Source organism: Manacus vitellinus, unplaced genomic scaffold, assembly GCF_001715985.3.
Source record: "Manacus vitellinus isolate BGI_N305 unplaced genomic scaffold, ASM171598v3 scaffold_1_pilon, whole genome shotgun sequence".
In the NCBI taxonomy this organism is placed as follows: domain Eukaryota; kingdom Metazoa; phylum Chordata; class Aves; order Passeriformes; family Pipridae; genus Manacus; species Manacus vitellinus.
The window spans coordinates 8344552-8365281 of NW_021939396.1; the positions used below are offsets into that span (position 1 = coordinate 8344552).

Sequence of the window (20730 nt, forward strand, 5' to 3'; positions counted from 1 at the left end):
CATCATATGTATTACACACAAATCTATGGCTTGGGTTTTTTGACCTATATTGCTTTTAGAGGTCAGTTGGTTTTCTGTACCACAGTGAAGATGAGATGTACATTTATGCTATTTTTGCATATTGGTTGAAAGACAGTTTAGGAGAAAATAGAAACTTTTAGATGAGGCTCTTATTAAAATACTAAAAGTGACTATTCTTATTTTTGTATTTCCTTTTCTATAATTTCCCCACTAAATTAAATATGTTCAGAGAATATGTTTAAGAACATGACATTGAAATTAAAAAATGAATTCTAATGCTTCACATTTAAATTGTGCTCTTGTGATTTTATTTTCCTTTTTTAAGGTGGGACTCAACCCCCACATTTTTGCATTTTGTAAATTAATCTCTAGTCAAAGTCTAATTATAATAGTTAGAAACACAACTCCTATTGTATATTGTAAAACTTCTCATTTCCATTTCTAACTTTTACCTTGCATTCAATTTTTTTTGTTGTTTTTGTGCTGATTTTCTAGAATGTTTCCAGATGTGTGGTTCTTCATCCTGCTATTATCCCATAGTGTCAGTCTATGTTATACCCTGTAATGAGGACTGATTGTAGGACTCTCTTAGCTGGTTACATGAATGTAGCTCTGAATTTCATAATAAGTGGTGGTGGTTGCAGGTTTAACATAATGTAAGATGAAATCTTATTGAGTCTGTCATCACTGTACTCTCCAATACGGAATGAAACTGAGCTGTAACAGTGTCCCAGGATGCTGTAGTAGTCTTCAAGGCCTATGTGGTACTAGAAATCCTTTTTTTCTTTTTTTTTTAAACCTAATGAAACTCTTTGAAATCTGCAGCTTGGAACAAATAGACACAATTAATTATTTATTTTTCTTTACATAAAACAATTTTAGTGCATTAATATTCTTGCCTTTTTCTTTGAATGGAATAATTCTGAAATGGGATATTGCAGTCATGCATCACTGTATGCATTTAAATATTTCTTCACGCGTTAGGAGGAGAAGGAGCATGGGTTGTTTCTCTTGTCAAGTAAGAAATCCTGTCTGCCTCCCCCCCACTGCCACCAAGGGCAAATCATTAAAAAAAAGATTCATAATAGTAGTAATAATGTTTTGAAATGCATTGGTCTACCATGATTTGTTTCTGATGTCCTTCCTGCGTGCTGCTGGCTGATACAAGATCCCAACAATGCCAGTGGCGACTGGAGTTTATGGAGCCAGGAGGTGTGAGGGCATTGTGTGACTGAACACCACCGAGAGCCTGGAGAGGGCTGAGGGAGGGAGTGCTGCATTCTTGAGGTTTTGTAGCATTCACAGAAGCTGTCCACAGTATTTGAGGAGTTTACTGTCAGAAAAGGTGGTAATAACAACTCACGAGTCCTGATGTAATGTACCTTCCCTCCCTGAGTAGATGACGCCTGTGAGTTACTGGGATAAGAGATTAAATGCAGAGCCTGCTGCAAAATATTTGGTGGTTTCAGAAGAGAAGAGTTAGCAGGGGATGAAAATATTTAGTGGTATTTAGCTCTGATGCTGCAACAGAAGAGCTCTCCTGTTAGTGCAATTTACAGTCCAATATGGTGGGAGAAATAATTCTCCAGAGACTTCTGTGCTTTTTTCCAGTTCAAGTTGCTAAGAATCGCATTTCTTTCTAATAACCCTGTGTCTGCTAGCACGTCGGTTGAGTGTGCTTGTGTTTATGCTGTTTGCATGTCATCTTCTCACTTTGCTTCCTTTTGAAAAACCTTACTTCAACTATTTGCTGTCACCTGATATATTTTTTTTTGATTTCTCTAGAAAGTAAATAATCTTGTTCTGTTTTGAGCTATTCTGAATTGTGTTTATGTCTTTTGTATATAAGCTTTTCAGGTTAGATTTTTATTAAATGAAAATGGGACTTTATACTGTGTTGGGTTTTTCCAATGACAAGAATCTTCAATGAATTATGCTGGAAAAAAAAATTTTTAGAGTAGTATTCATTAGCAAATGCTCATATGCAAAGCAATGTATTTTCACTGGCCTTTGAAGAACGTGTAAGGAGAGGTTTACCAGAGCACAGGGAGAGAATGGGATTTTATTTCTTAGTTTAGGATCATTCCCTTTGTGCCTGTTAATGTGGACAAGAATTATCAGCTTGGAGAGAAGAAGATTGGCAATATGCTGTGACTTGCTAAAAAGTAAAGTGCAACAGCACTAGTTATTTTTAAACACAGAAGCATTTGTAATGTAGGAAGACTCTTCTGTTAGTGTTCTGTGCAACCATTTGCTAGTGTTATACAGCTTTAATGCTGGCAAAAATTGTGTGTGCAACCTGGGAATCCTCTGCAGTGGTATCTTCAGAAGCTGTAGGCCTGCCTATGGATATGCTGGTTTCTGAACTTTAGCCATATTTTACACCAGTAATCAGCTGCTGGAGTAAGAAAGAGGCAAAATTGCGCCATGTAAACTGGTAAATTTTCTTCACTGGTTTTGCTATCTTAGCATTCTGTACTATTCAGCTTTGCTGCTACTAATCAAAGAAGTGAGTTTGTGTATAGTGGATGATAGCTGTTCTACCAGTTGTAGCTAGTTCAAGGTATGTTGTTGCCAGTGTAAAAATAAGAATATTGGCACTAAGTAGCTGTGGATGCCCCATTGTGCTCAGAGAAGTGGTGGAGACCCCATCTGTGGAAGTGTTCAAGGCCAGGTTGTGTGGGGCTTTGAGCAACATGGTCTAGTGGAACATGTCCCTGCCCATGGCAGAGAGGTGGAAGATGTAACTCAATAATCTTTAAGGTCCCTTCCAAGTCAAAACATTCTGTGATTCTGTGATATTTATCACCAAGGATCTGTGATATTTATCACCGAGATTCTACCCAGTGGAAGCTGGTTTAGAGCCTGTGCCTGTCTGGGAAATTTTATATCTGTCACTGGAAGTTTTCAAGTGTTGTCACTAGTTATAGGGTTTTCAGCATCTCCTACACAATGGAAGTTTAAAAATAAATCTCATCTGTGTCGTCAGTGTATCTAGAAACAAGTCTCTTAGTTTATTCTTTACATATGTCTAAATGTACCTTGTGCACAAAATGTGTTAAATCAGAAATATTTATGTAATTTATCTGAGAACTTAAAGGAACTGCCCAAACTATTGTTAAATATTCCCAGGTATTTGACTGTGCACAAGATCCAATATCAGCTCCATACTCATTAGAAAGAAATGTGATACTCACTTCATTTTATCCAGAAGTAATCATAGATAGTGATTAGTGCCTATGTTCTTGCTCTTGCAGAAAAGGCTGCTGGGTAGGAGTCTGAGGGGTCCAATTGTCAAAACAAATTGCAATTAGCAGTACTGTACTTTTAGAAGCAATATCTACTGGGCTTCCATTTGAGTAATACTTGAAGAATAATTTAGTGGCTATTATTTTTGCAGCTCTCTTTAAAGCCTACACAAATGAGTTTGCTCATCTAGTGTGACCTTTCCAGCACTGGAGGCTGGTGATTTTTATCACGTATGCTGAGTTTAGAAAGAGGCTGTTGCATTGCATCAGATCCTGTTACTAACAGCAGATATGAGGAAAGTTCAGCCAATGGGATCTCTGTTAAGTTCTGGCGTTACGTGAAAAAAATATTTTTTTGAAAAATGTATTTACTAAATTCGGTCACTGATGCCCTTTTCATTAGTTTACCATTAAAATACTTGAAAAATTGCAATTTTTAAGGAAAAGACAAGTTTTCAAAAATGATGCTATCTTTTAATTTGTCTTCTTTTGGGAGCAGTGGAGCAGCTGGTAAATGGTGGTGTATGAAATTATATTGGCAGCAGTTACTACAGTGATAAGTGCTTGTTGATGTGTTGTTTTGGTTTGCTCCCTCTCATTGTGTCCCTTTGTTTTTTTAAGTAATTCAGGATAAGTTCAGACTAGACCCTTCTCTATCCATCTTTTACATAAAGAAATTGTCCCTAGAAAATTCTTAACCACTCCCCTATTTTTGTCATGTAGACAAGTGCTGAGACCAACAATTGGAAACAGGCTTCCCACTGGTGACTGGCAGAGCCAGTACAAACCGAGCAGAGAGGGAAGGACAGGAAGGGTGGTTTGAGACACTCCTCCGTGTACAGAACGAAGTAGGTTTGGTAATTTGCTTGTTCCTGAATGAGTGAGATACAGGAGACCAACACTTGATGCTCATCTTCTCTTTTGGTTTTATTTCACTGTGGAAATTTACAGGGGTTTGCCTTGTTGACACTTCAGTGGCATGCAATAACTTACCAGCTGTCTAGTCTGTGTTTATTATATACCCAATAAAGTTTGGATTTTATTGTGAGGAAAGCTGATAGTGCTGCTGAACAGCCATAACCTTGCAAGGTGCCATTGCTTTACTTAATTCCAAGGGTGCTGTAACTGGGACTTGAGCAGAGGGCAAGCATATTTTATAATACAGGCAGTAGTAATTGTCAGTCACTTCTGTGCCATGGTTAGAGAAGTGTGTATATTGGTAGGTGAAAAATTTACTGCTTTTGTCCCTTGAAACAGATAAATCATCCATGTATTTTCTTTGAAATAATTAATCTTGTATCTGAAAATACATGCATGTAACTACCATTCATACAATTATCCATTTGTGTGTATAACCTTGAATATTTTATATTTCACATGGATTTTTTTCTTTTTTTTTAATATAAGAAAATAGTTTCTTAAAGTATCTGAAGGGAGAGGGTTTTGTCATGAGTACATGGATGGTGCATACTGTAATTGCCTTCAAGCTTCTGTCATGGGTTTGTCTTGTGCAAAATACTGTAATGATTTAAAACATTTCTATTCTGATATATTATTTTTGTGGGTGGGTTCTGGTAGTACTACGATATGGATTTTTTTAGGGCAAACCTCCTACAAATAGTGTGAAATTCTAAACTTACCCTAATATGAAGATGAGCAGTTTGTTCCAGTTGAAAAATGCATCTCCTTTGGATAATACCTGAAGGGATTAGTAACATAATCAATAATATATACTGACATATTAATGTGATTGTCAGTGTCTCGAGCCACTCTTGTCTTTTATTATTATAAAGGCTTCCAAGGTACACAAAATGTGTTTGATATTTTAGTTGCTCTAGTGGGCTGAAGGGGCAGTAGCATCCTCTGTTCAAATGCATCCATACATAATGTGCACCTGGGATTATGCTGACTTCCAGAAGGCCTAAATTTAACATGCATACAAAACACTTTTGTGATTGCCTTCTGGACAGTAGTTTTATGTCAATCAAGAAAGGAAGGTTTTTGTGTTGCTCAAACTATGCTTTTCATGTTTATTAGCAATAAGCAACTCAAATATTCATAAGTATGATTCTAGTGTATAGACTTTTATGTACACACGTGCATCCAAGTATACAATCATAGAATAGTTTGGGTTGGAAGGGATCTTAAAGATCATCTAGTTCCAACCACCCTGCTGTGGGCAGGACACCTGCTAATACATTTTAATATATTTATTAGTATCTACACATGCACACAAACATATACATATCTCTACAGAATAAAAAGACATGAGGTTCTAAAGAAACAATTAGTGGTCTATCTAAATGTGAACTTGCCAGTTTCTACTACCTCACAGATAAATGGCAAAGCAGAATCTACCACTTTCCACACTGCACTGTGGTATAATTTCTGGTTTAAAATTTAGAAGCTATTAAAACAGAGCATGGCTCCAAAATATACATTCCTTTCCCTGGGAAGAGATCATGCTCTAGAGGGTTGAAGAGAGGCAAAATCAGTGTCTGTCTGGGTGAACAGCAGTGCACAGCTCTGCCTTGTCTGGCAGAGGGGAATGGTGTGGGTTAGGGGATGTCATCATACATCTTTTCTGACCTGGCCCTGATCCATGTGCTGTGTTAGGCTGGTGAGTGTATGTGCAGCTACCCAGTGATCTGCATCAATGAAGTGATCTGTTGGGAGGACTCACCTCCTCTTCACTCCAAAATTAATTTGATTTTGTATCTTCAGGTGGACAGGTTTTCCAGTTTTCATGCTGGTCTAGATAGCTATACCAGTAAATGTACATCTTAGGAGGGAAGGTGCTGCAAGAAATACCTTCTCTGAATATGAAATGGTAGTGTAAGTATGAATGTCTGTCAGAGTGCACTGCACTGATGGAAGGTGAGCTAAATCCATAGTGCTCAAAAGGAGCCCCTGGCTTTCATGGAACTGTTATCACCACAGCAGCTCCTGAACTGGATCACAGTGCAGCCAACATGAGTGCTCTGGAATAAGGGAGAAGAGATACTGCTTTCTTCAGTAGCACGGATTTGAACTAGGTTGGCAGTTTGAAATTGCAGGCTATGTTCAAAGTAGCTATATTTTAGCAGAAAGGAGAAATTATATCTAGGGTGACTAGGGGGTTCCATGCTCATTAGTTAGAAGAGCTGTTGCATGATCAGGAAATTTTCTTCTTGAGAATAAACTTCAATATAAGGGAATGCAGCAACATAAAACCTTGACAGGGCATATGTCAGAGATCATGCATAGCGAATCTGCTCAGTATGAGGAACAAGAAACTTTCCTTGCTTAATTTTATTTAAGCAGATTGAATATGGTGGGGGGTGTGCTCTTTTTTTTTTCCCCTTCATTTCTTCACTAATGTGTCTCAGGATATTTTTTTACATTGATTTTGCATTATTTTGAATACGGTGGAGCTTGTCTCCAAGGTGACCATTTTCAAGAACAAAACTTTGTTCAGCCAAGAAGGTAGCAAAGCAGATACCTTTAGTAAATTATTTGTCTTTCCCAAATGCATAAGATGATAAGAAAATGCTCTTCCATGGAACTTAAAAAGGCCTTCTGGGAGATGGTGTCACAGAAACAAAAAAAGAAGCCAGGAATGGGTGGTGATGAGGAAGAGTTTAGGAGGTAGAAAGGTAGGGAAAAGGGCATCTGAATACTTAAACACTGTCACAGAGACTCCTTGCTACTCCAAGGCATAGTAATTTTCAATAATATAAATCTGTCACTTCTAATGGGAGATCAGATTTTGTGTATTTTAAGACAGGCAGCTAAAATGTTTAGTATTCTAAATGCTAGAAAATAAAATTAATGCATACTGCAAAAACATATTTTCACTAAACAGGGAAAGCAGGACTATTCCTGTCTAGTTTAATGTGCTTAGAAGATCATATTAGTCTGCAATATTAATTGAATTGAGCATTGAGTGCAGCTTAATTCCTTCGCAGCAGAGTGCAGCTAAAAATTATCCGCAGAAGACATCCAAGAGGAAACTAATATGTTTGGAAACAAACTATCTACCGTTATATAAAACAAACAAAACAAAAACAAACAGCAAAAAAACCCCAACACCCAAAAGCATACAAACAACCCTAGATAAGTTTTTGTGTACCCTAGTATATAACTGTGCATAGATTTGTTTTATTTAGAGTCTTGGACTAGGAAGAACTAGTTCACATAAAGACTGCATTTGCAAATATAAAAATACAAAATTGACCTGTGATGTCATTCTGACTTAGATCACTGGCTCCTTCAGGCTGTGGATGTCATCTTTGTATATTGCTTTGCTCAGTGATTCCTCTTTTAAAATAATGAATGTTCCTTCTCTCCTGCTCCCACATTAGTGACTAAATTTAATTCAATGGCAAATCCAATTTAGATTTTCCAGTCTGTTTGTCTAGATTGATAACTTCAGGAACAATTTTCTTGGAGTTTTTGTATTTTTTTTCTTCCTCTCGGGTGTCCAATTTGCTTCAATGCTAGACCTTAGTACAAACTTTTGTCTCTGAATTTCATCAATGTTAACCACTGTCTTTCTTTCAAAATACTGGTTTCAAATTCTTATCTTGTGTTCAAACTCTCAGTAGACAAGTGAATCATTATTTTTTTCTGGTCATTGAAGATGGAGAGAACTTCAGTAGAAATGTAGGAGAACAACTGTCTGGCGTAGCAGGCAGGCAGAGGCAGAAGCTTTTGACAGCTTTTGCAGAGGAATCAAAGGAGAAGCACTTGCTGTGCACTGTCTTGAAAAGGAACAGAGAGTTCACTATATTTTATTAAATTTAAAAATGGTAACTTTTCCTGGCAAGATATGAGTCAAGTAAAACCCACTATTTCACTGAGGAGCAAAAAAAATAATGATGTTTGCAGTTCTTAATGTTTGAATCCATTGTTCTGCTGCAAATGAAAAAAAAAATCAGAGATAAATAGCATCAGAAAGTATTTATATAAGTTCTGGGGGTCCAAACTTGCTAGTTTTAGCTGCCACAGGAGTGGTTGTGTAATTTGAGATGGTTGTTTTCAGTTAAGAAACAGAAACACTTTGTTACAGATTTTCATGTATTGTTCAACTATAACATTTTGCATAGTTAAAACCGAGCCACTCCAAAATAGACTATTCTGTATTAATTGGTTTCTCTTGGTGTGGATTCCTACTGTAAGTGTGCACACACCAAAATGCTCAGTGTTTGGAACTTACCTGAGAGCAGTACCCTCATGTTGGACTATCTCCACTGCTTAATACTCCAGTTGACATGGAGCTCCTGCTGTGGTTTTTTTGTTGTTTTTTTTTTTGAGCTTCTTAATGTCCAGTGCAATATACTTCAATCATGGAATCATAGAATGGCTTGGGTTGGAAGGGACCTTAAAAATCATCTAGTTCCAACCCCCCTGTTGTGAGCAGGGACACCTTCCACAGACCAGGTTGATCAAAACCCCATCCAGCTTGACCTTGAACAATTCCAGGGATGGGGCATCCACAGCTTCTCTGGGCAACCTGTGCCAGTGCCTCACCACCCTCACAGGAAAGAATTTCTTTCTAAAATCTAATCTAAACCTACTCTCAGTTAAAAGCCATTCTTCCTCAACCTATCACTCCATGCCCTTTAAAAAAGTTCTTCTCCAGCTCTCTTGTAGACCCCCATATTTAGATACTGGAAGGTGCTGTGAGGTTTTCTAAGGCTTTCACTGCCAAAACCGTCTTGGTTTTGACAGTGAAAGCTCTGCTTACTGGTTAAGTTTTCTCTCAGTGTTGTTGGAGATGGCCTCTCTGAGAGGGTACACAGTGCTCTGGGAGTAGCTGCTATTCTGCCTTAATCTGCCAGCCTTCAGACCCACGGGTGCTCCAGACTTAAGGCTTTTTGGATAATATGGCTGTGAGGGTCTCTGCAATGTGAGTGTTGGGTCTCCAATTGCACGCTCAGTTGGGCTGCTAACCTGACAGTGCTTCTGAGTACAAGTTCCCCAGTCTTCAGTGATTTGAAAGTGACTGTAATATGGCAAACACTTTATTAAAACTTGAGATTGTTGATGTAACATTACTTATGTGATGGGAAATTGCCTGTGATATAAATGGGGAAAAAATACAGGAAATTATTTAAACATTTCTGTACGTGTTCTCCATGTACAGAAATAGCAGGGATGCTTTCACATGACTGTGCAGAACATCCCAAACTCACATTTAGTGACATTGACTGGATCACTGTGCACAGTACCAGTATGTGGCTTTTAAATTTCTTAATTCCATGGGTATAGACTAATGTTTACTTTTGTTTTATTTTTTGCTTTATCAAAATACTTTTTTCTCATGTTAATTTGATTTCCAACATCAGGTTGACAGTGGACAGGGAGAAGTTATGCAGCTTAAAAAATAAAGTAGCTAGAAATCTAATCCTTAATTCATCATTAGTTAATAAGTTTTTATACGACCCTGAGATTAGCTCAGTTGGTTAAAACTTGGTGCTAATAATGCAAAGGTCACAGGTTCAATCCTTTGTATGGGCTATTCACTTAAGAGTTGGACTCAATGATCCTTTCATGGGTCCCTTCCAACTCTGAATATTCTGTGATTCTGTGATACTGGATTTTGGAACTATTGCAGAAAATTTGAAATTCTTAAAAATGTAATCCTAAAAATGCATATAAAGTATTATTATTACAATATTCCTTTCAGTCACATTACGTTGCACAAAATCAGATCTTAGTCCTTTCTTTTGATTCCTACTTTTCATCTTCTGTATTTTTAGATTTTTGTTGTGGAATTTGGTGCAAGAGGTTAGTGTGATAATCTGTGTCTACAGTTGGAAGATTATTACTGTGGGAAAACCATAGGTGTTAACAAACAATTTAGTTGTAGTAGAAACTATAGGGCTAGAGTAGAGGCATCTACTATTTCTTGTTGGTTTTCTTTTTTTTTAATTCAAAATAGAATACAATTTGAATAAATGCTTTTGTCCCTTGCAAAGCTAAAGTAGTGTTTTTCTTCTAGCACTGTCATTACAGCTCTACTCTACTGTCAGAGTGTTTTCAGTTCTGTTCTTTAATTCATCTTGAAGGAGTTGAATAACCTCAGACCTTCCCACAGGCTGAATAAGTCATACCTACAGTTTTTTCCAGCCTGTGAAACTGCTTATTTTGTGGGTTTCTTTTTAATTATTAAAGGAATCAATTAAGTAGGTATTTAAAGTTTGTTTATTTCTTGCTATTGTAGGCATTGGATCAAGACAGAACTGCACTACAGAAGGTGAAAAAATCTGTAAAAGCAATATACAGTTCGGGGCAAGGTAAGACATTGTTTTCAGTTTTACATGAGAACCTATGCATTTGATTTCAGGTTTGAGATGTGTCTTGCAATTTATCCTGTTGAAGTGTATAGCATAAGAGATGCTTATCTGTTTAGGATTGTTTGGAGTTTATTTTTTTCCTTTTTTCCTTCTGATTATACATCAGATTAATGTGCTTTCTAGTTCTTTTACCCTCATATTCCTTCTCAAAAGTCTCTAGGAGAATTCCCATAGGTAAATTTTCCTATTGTCATAATATTTCAAGCAGTTGCCTACAACCAGAAGTGTGACAAGAGTGTCCTCAACTGAGTTTACAGAGAGAACTTCTAAGTGAAATAAGAATTAGAACTTTAGAAGATTTTTAAAATAAATAAATAATTAAAAAGAACTATCTACTGCTGGATGTTTTTATTTCATCCACATATGTGCTCCCCTCATAACTTGTACAATCAAAATTATAAAATTCCTTTCTTATCTAAAATAGTGGAGATTTATCATTATTTCACTTGTTTGAAGACATAGTTGATGTTTTATTGGAGCTATAGTAATTACTTGGATGAGTGGTTAGGTGGCTGGAATGTGAGTTTGCGTGGACTAACAAATGATAATCAAACACAGATCAATATACAAATTCAGTTTTTAAAAGGTTATAGAATATACCTGGCTTCTATCTCTGTTTCCCTTAAGTTCCAAAAACTGTGCGAAAAACAGATAGGGTAGCAGTGCTGCACACTTTCCCACAACCACCTGGCTGTAAATACAGGATTTTAGAAAATCCCAGTTTCGATTCCCTAACAATAATAATCAGTTTAACAGATATTTTCCTTATAAAGAGCTACTTCTGAGTGCTCTTACTTTCTGTGTTGTCCCATAGCTTGTGTTTATGGAAGTGTATAGGACTTGAACAATAGACTGTGAAGCCTGATACAAAGTGAGAATGGTAGTTGGTACATGTGTATTTAGCTTTATGCTTTTAGAAGTATTCAGATACTCCAAGCAGCTTTTCTGTTTGAAAGCGTTAACTTCCAAACAGAATTTCAAAAACTGAGTTTAAAAACTGATGAAAACTGTAGAGCACATGAGTTCTGCCTGTTTTGAAATACATAAATGGTAGTAGAGATTTTAGCTATCATTTGGTTTGAGTCTTGTGATAAAAGGGATATTGTTGTCAAGGCCTGTAAGTAGGGCAATACTATATGATGAACTAGTTGCATTGAGTAAAAGCAATAGAAAGTTGGTTAATGGTTTTGATTGACTGCTCTGCACTTAAAAAGAAGCAGAGATACTGGGGTACCTGTTTTGTTGTTTGTTTTTTTTTTTAACAAGTCTTGTTTCAAAGATACAAGTTGGTAGGAATTCTTTTGGCTAAGGAAAGCACCAAACATAATCCTCTGGCTCCCTCTTCAGAATGCTTCTGTGATAGGCTCTGTTACAAAGAAAAGGTGTGCACAGGAGGGATTTCCTGCAGTAACTGATAAACATAAACTGGGGTTAGTAAGAGCAAGACAAAAGACACGTACTATACATGTTAAACCTTATAAAAATAAATGTAAATATAAGACGACTGAAACTCAGACTCATTTTGCCTCCTTGTACAGAGAGTATTGCTGATCAGCTGTTTTCTTATGCTTCAGTGATGAAAGTAAATTTTCTTGATGTTTAAGTAAAACATACCAGAAACAGCTATAAAATGAATTGTTATTTATCAGTTCGAGAAAGAAATGCATGACTATTTTTGTATTTCAAAAGAAAACCTCTAAGTACATTTTGAGAACTCAAAACTGGCATTTTGTTTTACGAATTGAATTGTTTGTTAGGAGGTAAGACCATATTTAAACTACTAGAGTAGAAAAAGTTTTTTTGAAACTCCCGTGCTCCATAATCTCCTTTGAGAACTCTAGCTGAACTGATGAGAAAAGGTTATTCAGGGACAATAGAAATCATTTTCCCTTCAGTTCAGTAATCCAATTCATAACTAACAAAAGTCATAGCTAGGATTTTTTGGGTTGTATTGGTTTGGGGGTTTTTTTTGTTTTGTTTTTGGTTTTGCCTGAAGTAACACTTGAAGAGTGACACTGACATAATGCAGTGTCTCATACAGAATTCTTCATGAAGGCCGAGCCCTCTGGTGTGTTGGTTTTTTTCCTCTCCAGTGCTGAATTATAAACCACAAGGGACTCTGTTCTGTTATAAAGAACTTAAACATCACCCAAATACTTTCTGCTTTTCACGCACATCCCTCACCCATTTGTCATATTTACATTTAGATCAACTGCTGTGGAAACGAAAACATACCAGCACAGAAATATGGAAATCCTTTAGAAAGGTCCCTTCCCTCTTTACATTCCTGAAAGTACTGTTTGGTAAAGAGCTGTTTATGAAATCCAGTGAGACATACAGATGGATACCTCCTTGTCACCATTTCCTCCTTGTCTGGCTTGCTGTTTACTTCTGGCATGATGAATTGCATCTGTACTAGGAACCCATCTTATGTCAATGGTGCTTGAACTTAATGGAGAATCTATTCCGAATTGCTTTCCTGTAATATTTGGATTGAGTTGTATTAGCAGTAGATTGCACAATTACTTTTGTAGATTTTTCAATAGCTCTTTTTCATTACTTCCCTGGTATAAGTCCCAAATAAAATCAGAAGTGTTTACACAGTGGAGAAATAAAAACATAAAATCCATGCAAGACCAGAGGTACTGAGCAGGACCAGCAGCCCCCATGGTCTCCCACAGTGACCAGCAGCAGATGTTCATGGAAGTAGAAAAATGGTGCAAGGATGGAGTGATTTTTCAAAAAAAAAATATTTTGTTTAACACTTTCTTAGCTCACAATGATATGAAGGCCAAGAGTTACTTTGAGTCAGGACTGGTACCATGATGTTTGGTGCTTCTTAATTGACTTTGACAATTTATTTTGTCTGAGATTTGAATTCATATAAATCTTGATCATTCATAGTCTTGAATCAATCATTAGATGCTCCCATGCAAAGTTGCCCTGTGCTTGTTCTTCAGGCCTTAAGTCACCTAAGGAGGAAACTGTCCCTGTCTCAAAGCATTGGCCTCAAGCCCACCAAAATGACTTATTTGATGTGATATTGAGGGAGTTTTGCATGTTCTGGAGCATGAGAGTTTGTAGGAGGCTTTGAAGTGCCAAAGCTTGCTAAAGTAGAGTTGGAGGACTTTTTGGTGGATGAATCCAAACTTGATTCAGTGTCAACCATTCTGTCTCTTGAAATAGGTTTCTGGATTGAGTTGTTTTTTCCATCACTCACAGTATCTCTCTTCTGATCTCAGCAGCCCTAAGGGCTTTCAAGGGGTTTTTTTGTTCTTTGTTTTTTACAGAAACTGTCACATTAAATTATCCTTACTCTCTTTCTCCAAAATGGCAGTATAGACTTTCTTTTCTGAAACGGGACAGAGGAGAAATGAATTCTGGGCAACAGGGACGGGAACTGTGCACAGTAGTAAGGCTTTAAGCACACTGTGGCAATATTTTGGTGTTGCTCTGCTGCATACTGTGTTTCTTAGTAATTTCTGATATTAAGCTTTGATTTGCTTGGTACTGAATGTCAGGGTGCTATAACTCCAGAATCCTTGTAATGCCTAGTTAGGAGTGTGCTGCCTGATGCACACTTCCATGCATTGGGCATTCAACATGGGATTCCTCATCTCACTTGGGAGCTACCCAGGTGTGAGCCTTTTGCTGTAGACTCTTCTAGGGTGAGGTAGGTCTGACTTCCTGTACGTTTACATGAGAATGAGCTGAGCTGTAACTTTTTTCATGCTGAATGTAAGGGGAAGGGTAGACCCCAAGCTCCAATGCAGAGATCCTTGTTCCTTTTAGTGTTTTGATGAGGGACAGAACTTCTCAGAAATCCAGTCATTTCATATGGACTTCCTCTCCCCATCTGCTTGTTGATCCCTGTGAAGGCAGGAGTTTCTTGAAGTAAAAATTTGTTTCTTTGAAACCTGTGTTTCTTGTTCTGCATTTTTTATTTATCTACGTGTCCACCAATTCTGTTCTGCACTGTAGTTTCTACAAATTGCCTGAGGAATATATAAGCTATACTACTGGTGGTGCATACTTGAGTTCTCAGTTCTCTCTGGAGCTTACTAAAAATAGCTAATATATTTGCTTTTCATTCTTGCTGTAGTGTTGAGGCTGTTATAAATAAGAGGCTTTACTTTACAACTATATAGTTTGCCTATTTTATTCTTTTGTACATGGGTCTAAGTGACTTGCCATCTCTTATTTTATCAGATTTTAAAAATTCTACTGTTAGATTTGGTATAAGTCCTCTGAAGCAGAGTTGAAAGAAAATTATTCCATGAGAATCTCTTCAAACTATGAAGAGGTTCTCATGGAATGAAAAGAGATGCAAAAAGAAGTAATTTGCTTTTCTGGGCTGGCTTATCTCTCATTGCTCTTACACTGTGGTGATCTAGAGAACAGTCTCACTGAGATACTCCTTGCTCTGGAAATATTTGAAAGGGGCTTTTATTCCTTTTCCCTTGAACAAACTCAGTCCAGAAGGCATTATTGTTATCAAATCCAGATAAGTGTATGGTGGTCAAATAATTTTTTCTCTTCTATTATTTTTTCATTAGATTTCAGCTTTGTGAAAGATGAAAGGAGAAAGGATGCTTTCTTATTTAAAATAACTTCTGCCATCCTTTTTAACCTTGCCAGCTTTCTTGCTATTTCTAAAGCCTTTCTGAGTCATCTTTCATTCATAAATGCAGCTTGGCTCTGACCTTGGTTATTTTTCCTCTGGCTACCCATGGAACAAAGCTGTTTTATAAGTGCAACATAAAAATAGTTTAAAGTTCATCAAAATTCTGAAACATTTTTTTTAACTTAACCAGATATGCAGAAATAATTCCTAGTAATTTAGACATTCTTTGGGTTTCTTTGGGTGTAATTAAAATATAATCAGTGACAGAAGAGAGTAGTGTTTTTGCCTTTTTCTTCTGTAAACTATTTAACTTTTTGTATGTATGTGTGTTTTTTTCAGTGTTTGCAGGGTAATATATCTGAACAAATCTGTTGTAGAGCATGGAAATGTTAAAGCTTTAATTTTAGTGATGTGTTTTCTAGCTTCCAGCATATAAAGGCTGTTCTTTAACCTCTCTTCGCAGTATTTGTGCTTCTGTTTCCTTACTTAATATGTACAAGTAGACAGGAATTTCACTTGGTTCAGAAGCATATGCTAAAAATTCTGGCATCTTCTGAGTGGGAAATAAACATAGTACTTAATGAATGCTGTGGATTTCAGGGAAAGAGAACAAATTCTTTGTATATCTTGGGAATCTGATTGAAGTCTTCTATGTTTATCATGGGAAAAATTTACCACAAGGTGACTTTAGGCATAGGCAACTTCAGGTACTGCCTGGGAATGCAGAGCAAGGTGGGATTCAGCCCTGGGAATCCTTCAGCTTGTGCCTCTGCAGTGCTCAGGGCTCAGAGCATGTGTGTTCCCTGCTTCTGGAAAGTACTGCTGTTCAGCAGAGTGCTGCTGTAAAGCTGCTGTGGCTGCCATTCCTTCCTTAGTTGCTTGGATCCACATCTTCAGATGTGTTCCTGTTATTTCCTCTTAACATATGCTCCTAATGTACATGTTAGAGCACAAACTAAGAGATACCTCAGCATTGTTGTGCACTGGGGCCTACCAGAGCTTTCTCAAAACAAAGGTAGATTCTGTGCTGAGTGTTTCTGTGAGTTGGATGTGTGGATTGTGCAGAAGAGGAGATGCACAGCTTTCAGCTCAGAAGATACCACTGCTGTGTCCAGTCCAGTCTGTTGCTTTACAGTACATCTTCCATGCTGTAGTGAGGTCCTCAGCCCAGGCTCAGGTGGTCGGGGCCTTGCCAGATCCCACTGGGAAGGGAGTGATTAGAGGCCCCCTGGAAGGGAGCTGCCTTTGTTGGTGGGTGCAGGGCCCATCCTCAGTTGTCTGTGATTTTGGCATGTCTCAGGGAGATGCTGAAAGAGCAGGATGTCTGTCTGAGGAAGCTGTTCTATTTTCACCACAGTCCTGAGTTGTACTTATAATATTGAGAAGACATGAGCCAGTTCTGGAAGGCAAACATTACCCCTTGTATGTACTGCTGTCAGTGATCGTGTGTCGCTCTCAGGGTTATTAAAGTCTTACAGGAGAACTTGTATCTAAGGAAGTAAATATTGTCATGCCTATTATAGCTTTCCTTATGCAAAGGAAATTCTATTAGGACACTAGGAAATAATTTCTGAGTTTGCACGAGGCACCTACAGTGAGACTAAAGGAAGCTGTTTGCTCTAGACATGTCGGATTTGACATGTTGTGTTTTATTGTAGGCTACATTGCAGATTAAATTTTTCAGCTATGTGCATTTAAGGTCAAGTAGAGAACTTCCTTACTTCTTCAATAGAAAATATTTCACCTCCTTTACAAGGTTTGCATTGATACTCATGTAGAAATTGAAAATTTCTTATTCTTGCAGAACACTTGCATTTCGTATGTACACGTATGGTAATTACAGAAATAAATACATAAATATTCCTTTTACATCACAATCAAAGCCTCACTTCTAGATTTAGGTGATTTGCAATCTGAGATTTTTGAGAACTTCCTACATATTGTTCTAGGACAATGATCTGCTTCCTGCTTCCTCTTTCTGACTGGGAATTTATTTTGCTTTCCACAGACAGAGGAAACAGACTTCTTCATCTCTTTTTTCAGTCTCTTGACAAAATTATTTTTGAAAGTGCCCTATGAAACAACACAGTGCTTAAAATCAAAATGCTAGGAAATACTGTGGGGTTAGAAGCACTTCACAGGCAAGGATAAGGGTTCCATGATCTAGCAGAATTCTTTGTGACCTTCCATTGTCCTTCTTCCTTCAGCTCAGCTGGGTACACTTGAGCTTTGCTCGCTTAGGACTGCATAAGCTAAAACTCCTTCATAGATAAGTCCTCCATGTATATTTATGCAACAGCTTTTACATCAAAACAAAATGCATATTTCGTTGTTATGTAGTGGTTTCCTTGGGTTCACTGCTAAGCTATTTGATTAAAACCGTATGGTTTTGGAATAGCTTTCTTAAAAACATACTGTTTGAATTACAACTTCGTATTAACATATGATTAAATATTTGGCCTTCTGAAAACCTCAGTATTAATGTCTGATTTTTAGAATGTGACTTGTCTGATGTGTGGGGTTTGGGGCTTGGTAGTGGTAAATGAGGATTTTACTTTTTTTTTTTCCTTTAATGGGTTTTCACATATTTTTGTTGGAGCTTTAGTGTGCTGCTTTTTGAATATCCCCAATAACTTAGGAGTGTTATTGTTTAACTCTTCATCTACTGTTTGTTAATGTCAAAATAGATTTGTGCATTGTGGGACATTATTCATGAGCCTTGTTTGAAGCTTCTGTCTTTTTCTCTTTTATTCCTTCTTTTGAGTCATATCTTGTAATTCAGATGCTCTCAGGCAATATGACAAATAAAATTTGCAGGTCTTTTGGGAATAAATGTGGTACCTACTGGTAATTATTCTCTTTCCCTCCCCCCCTTTCATTTCACAGAACTAGTTGGAATAGCTCTGTGTTTTTGTGTTTATGGCTTTCAGAAAGAAACCACATAGTAAGACTAGGAAACTCATTAAAGTGAAATATTGATTTAATTAATACCAATATCCTCTAAGAGAGATGAGGGTGATAAAATCTGTCCCAAAGGGCTGTAGAGGTAAATTTTCTATTTAAAGATGCTAAAATGAAAGTAACAAAAATTATGCAAACACATACCACAAAGGTAAGTAAATAGAAGCAGGAAAGACATTTCAGATACAACAGTCCCTAATTCATCTTTGAGTCAAGGATTTTCCTCCGTCTCACTGGCTTCAATTTCGTCTTCTTGGTTCTGACCTCTCTGTATGTGCAGTTTGCTGGTAAATACATTGAAACGAGTCTTTGGTTGTGCACCAGTACACATTCCATTATCTGGGATAACTCAATTTTACAAAGCAGGGGAAAAGGGAATCTTTGTAAAAGACTTTTCTTCTTTTAAACTTGCAGTCATATTCAGACTTGGTCTCTTTACTTTTGTATCTGTCACTATTGACTTTTTTGTTCTGTGACAGTGTCCTACATTACAAAGAAAAGTTTGTGTTACAGTAGGCAGTTATAAATTCTGATATTGTTTACAAAATGAGCACATGTGCTTATGTTGTTTCACTGATGTATTTTTGATCTTATTACTTTATTAACTACCGAGCTTTCTTCATTGCTGTATTACAAATTCAAGTTGCTGATTTAAAAGAAGCATATATATGTCTATTACTTAATAGTTCTTTTTAATTTTAATATATTTGCTGAAAATTAAAATAGTTTTAACTTGTGGCTTTTTTCAAAGTACTGTTTGTTGGTTTGTTACTAAGTTGCAATAAGCTTAAAGTTATAATTGACTGGCTACAAAAAATCTTTCTGACTTTTAATTTTTCTTTGCAGATCATGTTCAAAATGAGGAAAACTATGCACAAGTACTAGATAAATTTGGAAGTAATTTTTTAAGTCGGGATAATCCAGATCTTGGCACAGCTTTTGTAAAATTTTCCACGCTTACTAAAGAATTATCAACGCTGTTGAAGAACCTGGTGAGGAGTTTCAAACTTTCTTAGCTTTTAAGTTGTTTCAAAATAAAGTACAATAACTGCATGATCTTGATGTCTAATGATAATTTTTGAGATGCTTTCAGTTTTTTTCAAAACCTGACACAATAATTTCTGCAGAGATTCTCTCTAAGGGATATTATTACAGACTCTCTGTGTTTGATTGTTAATTGGCAGTTAAGAAGAAAAATATAAATGTTGAGACATCACTTGAGTCATCATTCTGAAATGATTGACGATGTTATGTATCTCACGGACCTTAATTTTAAATCATTCCCTTGAAGACTTGAAGTCTTTTCAGTTAAGAATACAGTGTTGTTAGTTATGGCTGTCTTGTTTTACCACAAAAAGAGAAACATTCACTTTTTGGAAGAAAAATAACAATTTGAGGAACAATGCTTAAAAGGTGTTAACAGTCCAGTCTCCCTGTGGTATATAAAGCATCCATTGCTTAAATATTAGGTTTTTGAAGGTGATTTAAAGGTTTATCTCATTTAAAATTTGTCTTAGGCCTTTTATTTCTGCAGGCTGGATAATAAAACTATAGTCATGGCAAATATCTTTGAACGCTGAAAGCAATGAAGCCACATTTCTTGCAAAATCATGTTTCATGGGCTTGATAGTTGTTATATTCAGAAAGTAATAACTTCAGGTTTACATTTTTCTTATAGTTGGCCTTATTTCCAAGCTTTTTTGGGGTGTGAAGTATAAGTGATATTACAGACTTTCTTTCCTAGAGTCCCTAATATGACCATAACTGCTGTAGGTCACACCAAAGGCCTGTGTAGCACAGTTCCCTGGCTTTGACAGTTGCCCAGGAGTGAGTCTTTAGGGAAGAGGGTAGGAGCAAAAATGGGGATAACTTCTGTACCATGGTCATGCAAACAGTCTCCAGCTCAGAGATGTTGGAGCTGGAGACAATCTTTTACTTTTAGTCCTCGTTAGTATTACCTCCATAAATTTGACTAAGGATTTCTTGAATGTGTATTAGGCTTGGCTCATAAGGTGGAGGATTCCTCCAGAGTGCTAAAATGAACTGCTCTCTGAAATGTCATTTCTGTTTCTTTTGAATCTGATCCTTTCATTTATTGTTCCCCAACTCTTACATCTTAAATGAAATGTAAGAAATCCCTTCTTTTTCTCAGGAATTTACAGGTAACTATAGTTCTTTCTTTCCCCTCCTCTGTTACTTTTCTAGCTGAGTCTTAGTTATTCCATAACTTGGATTGGTCTTACTCACCCTTTCTGTATCTTCTCTGAGTACTATTGTACCCTTTTCTGAAATGAGTGGACAAACATGAAGATGGTTCCATTTCTTACCCCTTTTTCTGAAGGCTGGTAGCATCATGATTACTGAGCATTGAGGCTGATGTTTTCTATGCTGTAACTTCCAGGTATTTTTTTCCTTGAGACATTTTCCTTGATGATTGGTATTTCATAAGCATGATTCTGTATCAGTTTCTTCTCCTTACGTATCCCTTTACATTTTTCAGAGTAGATTTCAGTCTTTAATTTCGTTCTCTCGGCAG

The 20730-nt window shown here is 36.9% G+C and overlaps 1 protein-coding gene across 4 annotated transcripts in view; it reads left to right on the forward strand.

The window, feature by feature from the left end:
- ASAP1 (ArfGAP with SH3 domain, ankyrin repeat and PH domain 1) overlaps positions 1 to 20730 on the forward strand; it is a 148957-nt gene that overhangs the window by 65182 nt on the left and 63045 nt on the right. For all 4 annotated transcript variants that reach the window (XM_018076702.2, XM_029959307.1, XM_029959306.1 and 1 more), the window contains exons 4-5: positions 10477 to 10549; positions 19041 to 19186. In XM_018076702.2, coding sequence (XP_017932191.1) covers positions 10477 to 10549; positions 19041 to 19186 — 219 coding nt within the window. The remainder of the gene's footprint in view (positions 1 to 10476; positions 10550 to 19040; positions 19187 to 20730) is intronic.